The following is a 6,617-nucleotide window of genomic DNA, read 5'->3' as shown; positions in this document are numbered from 1 at the left end:
ATGCATCATGATGCATTCAATGTTGTGTCCCACCCCCACCTCTCCTGGATTCATCTGCATGGATGATAGTGGCCTCCTCATGATTGGTTGTATTACGTAGAGTCTAGATTGTTTACATACCTGTTTGGGATACTTAACTTTGAATTCTTGCACCAAAGTGGGGCAGGAGGTGGATTTCAATGGCCTAACTGGCCCCTTCCAACTCTGGAATGTTATGGTGATACAATTCTACATGGCAGTAGAATATTGCTTAAGAGCGGAGGTCACAAAATGTGGGATCTGGAATGGACAGAGAAAGCCTGTTTGGATGGTAAATAAAATGGTAACAATGCATAGACTTGAAAGTGTTACACCATACAAAGATCCTTTTTAGGATTCAAGGTGCATAATTTGACTCTGCTCCAGGACAGACATCCCCCCCCCACACTTCGACTATTTTCTGGGTTCCGTTTATTCTCCTTCTAGAAAGAAAATCCCTACATGTGTAAAATTTGGAATGCTCTGCAGATAACTTATGTGCAAATCATTCTAATCAGGTAACAGAAGGAGAAGAATGTCAAGAATGGTTTACTTTTTTTCAGATTGATATCCCTCCAATATTTTCCCACAAGAAATGCTGTCTGTCAGGCATGTGAGCAACCCAAAGTCACCCATGAACTTCCAGGACTAAGGGGGACTTGGAGCTGCGCCTCTCCATTCCTAGCCCAACATTTCAACCTTTATACCACACCCTTTTAGCATCCAGAATTTCCAAGAATTCCTATCCAAGGAAAAGGCATAGAAAACGCACTTTATTGAAAACACATCAGGATACAAAGTCAATGTATTAGGAGAAACCTAATGTCCCAAGTGCTATGGAATCACCCACCATGCAATCTTCATCAGTGATTACCTAGAGATGGGGAAGAAACAAAGTGAGCCTCCATCTGAGTGTATACGTACACAAGGTGGTATCTTCAGACCCATAGATAAAACAAAAGTTACCTCATCTTCTCTCATTACCTATATTAAAAGCAAGGAACATTCAACAGATATTTCATAGAAATGTATATCTATTATATCAACATAATACATATGTACACATTCTTTAGAGAACTTATTTAAACAAATGATGTGTTAGGCATATGTTTGCAGGCTACATTTGGGAAAAGCTTGAATTCATTATTTGAAAAACCATTCTCTGATCCTAAGAACGGGATTTCAAATAAACACCAAAGGAGGGAATAAGAAAAAACAAACTTGGAAAGAATTTGCCATCGTTATACCAAGCTTTGATTTTCAGCAAAGAAGGATTTGCTCACAGGGAAAGAAGAATTCTGCAATGCCTGAATCTAACTTGTTTGCAATATTTAGAGACCAATATTTAGAGAAGCAGTTTCATCTAGTGGTTAAGGTGCTGGGCTAGAAACCAGGAGACGGAGAGTTCTGGTCCTGCCTTAGGCATGAAAGCCGTCTGGGTGACCTTGGGCCAGTCGCTCTCTCTCAGCCCAACTCACCTCACAGGGTTGTTGTTGTGGGGAAAACAGGAGGAGAAAGGAGTATTGGGTGTGTTCCCTGCCTTGAGTTATTTATTAAAAAAGTAAAGGTGGGATAGAAAATACAATAAATAAATATCAACATAATACATATGTATACATTCTTTAGAGAACTTATTTAAACAAATGATGGTTTAGGCACATGTTCACAGGCTACATTTGGGATAAGCTTGAATTCATTATTTGAAAAACTATGCTATGACCCAGAGAACAGGATTTCAAATAGTCACCAAAGGAGGGAATAAAAAATAACAAACTTGGAAAGAATTCATTGTCACTATACACAGCTTTGATTTTCACCAAAGAAGGCCTGCATGTAACTTGTTTGGAGGATACCAGGTTGGAGAAGTTAATTCAAATATAAAGAGGAGAAGAGGAACAAGGTACCATGAGATCTGAATATTTATGAACCTCTGATAATACAGAAGGATGCACGCCGAAGCTTTGTAAATGAGAGATACAGTCATGCCCCTCCCATTTCAATGAACTGCTCTCACAAACGAATGATGGTATTACCTCAAATACTCCACACAGGTTGACTGAAGAAAGGTCCATTTCTTTCTGTCACCCTCAGATACAACAGAAGGTAAAGCTGTTCTGCTACTGAGAGTGATGGAGACCACTCAATAGCTCACCAATTCCCTTTTCATGACAGGTCATGACTTTTGGATGCTGAAGGCCAGTTCAATATCTAAAGGGTATTGCTCATGACTGGCAGCACCAGGGCTCATCTCTTGCACATTTGCAATAAGAGGGAAGTCCTACTCCTTTTTACTAAGTGTTCTTCTCTAAGTCCAGTCAACATCTTCCAATAAAATATAATTTGAAAAAAAAAATAGGCTAAAATTTCTTCATCAAAATGATCATCACACTCCTCCAAATCATGTAATCCAGGTACTAAATGAATATTACACTCCATACAGAGGAATAAGAAGGACATATCTCTTTCATCAAGAAGGACTATATTCAAAAGCTGTCATTCCAAGTAAGTGACCAGTGACCATGCTGTACATTACTAGCTTTATGTCTTATAGAACTAGACCACAGGTGCTTCCCAACAATCTTTTTATCATGGGATCATCACACAACTGCACATGAAGACAAGAAAAACTTCCACTTGTATCCTACCATGTTATCCACTGCTTTCTCCATCTTTGTTAAGGCAGGCTTGTTCAAGAAGACCTGCACAATAGCTTTGGAGATGGATTCCGAAGGTCCAAGCCTTGATGCTTTCAATAGGAGAACAGAGTCACCTTCCATCACTTTTCAACTAAGCCCTATGCTAAGTAATTTTGGAGACCTGGAGTGTTTCTTTCTAAGTTTCCATAACACATCTTTGACATTCGTTGTTCCTAATGATGTAAATGAAAGTATTGAGCACCGGGGTGACCAGTGTGTACAATATGGTGACCGACGTCATCATACTGAAGGAAGAGTTCTTGACAGTAGGTCTTAAATAGGGGGAAAAAATATTTTTCACATGCTTCCAAATTTTAACATAATTATTCTGAAATAACATACTATTCCTAGTTGACAGGATCACCCCCAGATATCTAACCTTTTTTTTTTTCAATCTTAAAACCCATCTTACCCATCAATAATTCTTGATTGGACAAGGTCATATTTTTAATTAACTTTTTTGTTTTTTGTTTATTTACTTTAAGACCCACCAACGACCCAAATTCCTTCAGTTTCTTCATCAGATGTTCTGCAGTATCCAAAGGGTCCTGTAATATCAAAACTAAATAATCAGCAAAAGCCCTCAGTTTAAACGCATCTTCTTTGATCTTTAAGCCCTGTATTTGTTCATCTCTTCTAATGTCTCTGTTAAAAACTTCCAATGCCAAAATAAAAACCAGAGGTGACAACAGGCATCCTTGTCTTGTTCTTTTTTGTATATGACATGATTCAGCTAATTCATCATTCACAATAATATTTGCCTTCTGTGGTGTATAAATTGTCTTAATTCCCTGAATAAGATTATCTCCAAAACCCATAATTTCCAAACCTTTAAACATAAATGTAATAGTTAATTTACATAATGTTGCAAGTCTGAGCCAAAGAACCAAGGGAAAAGTAGCTATTCTGATTATATTCCTCTTTGCAATTGACCATACCATTCACCCAGAATAAAAGCAAGGTATATTGAGGAAATATCTGTAAAAATGAAGATATTCATGAACATTGCATATAAGGATGAATTAATTTAAGGAAATCAGGAACAAAAAGTATGATTAACCCCATGAAAAAGGCATATATTTAGGGAAAGATGTGCCAGGATCCTTATAAACTCAAGTTCATAATCGTAAAAAAAATATATTCTTGAGTCCAACAAAGCAGATTTGAAATGAACACAAAAAGGAGAAAACGAGAGAAGCCAGGATGGTGAAAACAACACATTTTTTTACTAGGAGGTTGTTCCTGGAGTATTTGCCCATGCTGGCATAAAATCATGGCAGTCACAGGCCTATGATGTTGGGATGGCACCAGATTGGGAGGTTGATTTAAATGGAAAGCTAAAAAACATTAAAAGGAGTGAATTCTATCAGATAGAAATATTGATAAATGTAAAAAAAGTTGCACATGAGATATACAGCCATGGATCTCTAATTCTAATTAGGTCTATTCAGAAAATTTGTGGAATTTTGGTTGTTGCCAACTTCTTTCATCCATTTCTAAGAAACAGCAATTTCCTCCTGAGGATCCTCAAAATCAACAGGGGTTGAAGCTCCATCTTTCTTACCATGGCAGAAGGAGACAACCAAATGCCTTACAAAGTCACTTTGCGTGCCAGGTCATGATCCTCTAGTGCCAGATCAGTATCTCAAAGATATTCCAAACCATTGACAGCACCAAAATTCATCACTTGCATTTTTTTCCAAAAATCACCTTGTAGTTTCTCCCCTGATTCCAATGAGGTTCTTTAAATAACCTACACTAGGAAATTGATCCCAGAGGTCAAAGTTCCAAACAAAGGAACCCACAGAGTAGAACAATATTACTGCCAGTACAGATACATAAGAAGATTGATATCTTTTCATAATCAATGCAGAACATTCAAAAGCTCTCATTCCATGATAAACCCTTCCTGGCATTCCAACTTGATTGGAGGAATGGGTGCTAGCTTCATAGGTTTAAATACTGGAATTGGGTGTTCACCTCCGTCTTCTTCCATCTTTGTGAGTTAGGAAAGGTAAAATAATGGTACAATATCTTTGATGGATAGTCCACCCAGTCCTCACCTTGAAGCACAGAATTGCTCCTCCAAACTTTTCCATATTTAGATTTTAGGAAAAGCTGGAGTTTTTTTTTCTTAGCGCTTTCCAAACTGCTTCTTTCACTTCATTGTTCCTAAAGGTGTAAATGAAAGGATTGAGCACCGGAGCAACTATTGTGTACAATATGGAGACAGACTTCATCATACTGAAGGAAGAGTTGGTGAGAGTAGGTCTTAAGTAGACAAAAAAGACTGACCCGTACAAAATGCAGATGACAATCAGATGGGAAGCGCATGTAGAAAAGGCCCTCTGCTGTCGGATGGTGGAAGGCATTCGAAGAATGGTGCAAATGATGAAGAGGTAAGAAATGAGGGTGAAAAGCAGGGAGGACATGATCACAACCACAGTAATTAGGAAGCCAAGGGCTTCAATGACATGGACATCTCCTCCTGCAATCTTCAACACAGGTCCCTCATCACAAAAGAAATGATTGATAATTTTGGACATACAGTACGGTAGGTTGGCAATCATTATTACGTGAGAAAGAATGGAGAAAAAACCTGCAAACCAGGCTGCTATTGCTAGCTTAAGGCAGACCCCAGAGGTCATGATAGTGGCATATCTCAAAGGATGGCAAATGGCTAAGTACCTGTCCAAGGATATCAGAGTGATGATAAAAAATTCTGTGACACCAAAAAAGAAATAAAAGTAAAATTGTGTTATGCAGCAGGAGAAACAGATGGAATTATTTGCAGAGAGATAATTCACCAGCAATTTAGGAATAAAGGCTGTTGTGTGTCCCATGTCAATGACAGAAAGGTTGCTAAGGAAGAAATACATGGGCTTCCGGAGATGGTGGTCCACAATTACCATCACAATGATGAGCCCGTTGCCCATCAGACACAGCAGGTAGAGCAGGAAGACACCGGCATGCATCATATTTTGCATTCCCCAAACACTTGGCAATCCAACCAGAATAAATTCAGTTGCTCTTGTACAGTTGGACAAATTCATGTTCCCCTTCTGTTATAAAAAGAGAAAAGATGGCATCTTCATTGAATCAAGATTTAGCTACATTTTTTAAAGACATTTTTCATGCACTACTCTTGTGATTGCAACATAGAGAACATAAGACTGGATGTTCACATTAGGTTAACAAATGCTCTGCACACCTTTGGCAGTTAAGTAAGGCATTCAGATATAAATATTTGTATATGAGTTATGAATTCCAAAGACCCGTCACTGATACCCCACAAAACATAAGGCCCAATAGACCTAGCATCCACCAATAGACGTGGTTTGAAAAATATAATAGCTCAATTCCTTTCTCTCCACTGTCTCAGAATGACCTGGACTTCATCCTTTCCTTTGTATGAAAAAACTTCACTTTGACTTATTCTTTCTTCAATACCTGCATTTTCTTCTCCAAGTACCTTTCACTCCATCTGTCTATCCATTCATCGAGCAGGTATTTTGAAGAACCCTAGAAAATGATACATCAGGTGTTGGGGGAAAAAATTGTAGACTTCTTGAAAAATAGTTTCCTTTACATTTAAACAGCATCTAGCAAAGTGCATCATAGAAAAGCAATTTACTTATTCTCTACTTTAGCTTGGGATACAGTCTCTAAGGATATTTGCCTTTAATTTCCCAGGAGTATCCATGCACTATACCTAGAATATACTCAAGGCTGATATTAATTTGGACCAAACTTCAAGTTCCATCCCAAGATAGGAGGACCTCTTGAGGTCCTCTGGAGGCAGCCCAACAAGGATAAACTCTGCAACTCTTTTATAGTTTGTCTACTTCACATTCCTCCTCAAGTGGAAAAAGAGAACATGTAAACCCTACACTGATGCAGCAC

The 6,617-nt window shown here is 38.2% G+C and overlaps 1 protein-coding gene across 1 annotated transcript; it reads right to left on the bottom strand.

Annotated features, from left to right (window-relative positions):
• Positions 1–4,822: 4,822 nt before the first annotated feature.
• On the bottom strand, positions 4,823–5,767 carry LOC134497094 (olfactory receptor 6X1-like). The gene has a single exon (XM_063302806.1). The coding sequence runs from the start codon at positions 5,765–5,767 to the stop codon at positions 4,823–4,825; it is 945 nt and encodes a 314-aa protein (XP_063158876.1).
• Between the last annotated feature and the right edge of the window lie 850 nt (positions 5,768–6,617).

This window comes from Candoia aspera, chromosome 4 (assembly GCF_035149785.1).
Source record: "Candoia aspera isolate rCanAsp1 chromosome 4, rCanAsp1.hap2, whole genome shotgun sequence".
NCBI classification, from domain to species: domain Eukaryota; kingdom Metazoa; phylum Chordata; class Lepidosauria; order Squamata; family Boidae; genus Candoia; species Candoia aspera.
The sequence above is the reverse complement of the archived record's forward strand: the minus strand, read 5'-3'. Positions and strand labels throughout refer to the sequence as shown.

Bases quoted from the DNA above. Each gene is read 5' to 3' on its own strand.
- LOC134497094 (XM_063302806.1), bottom strand. From the start codon at position 5,767: ATGAATTTGTCCAACTGTACAAGAGCAACTGAATTTATTCTGGTTGGA.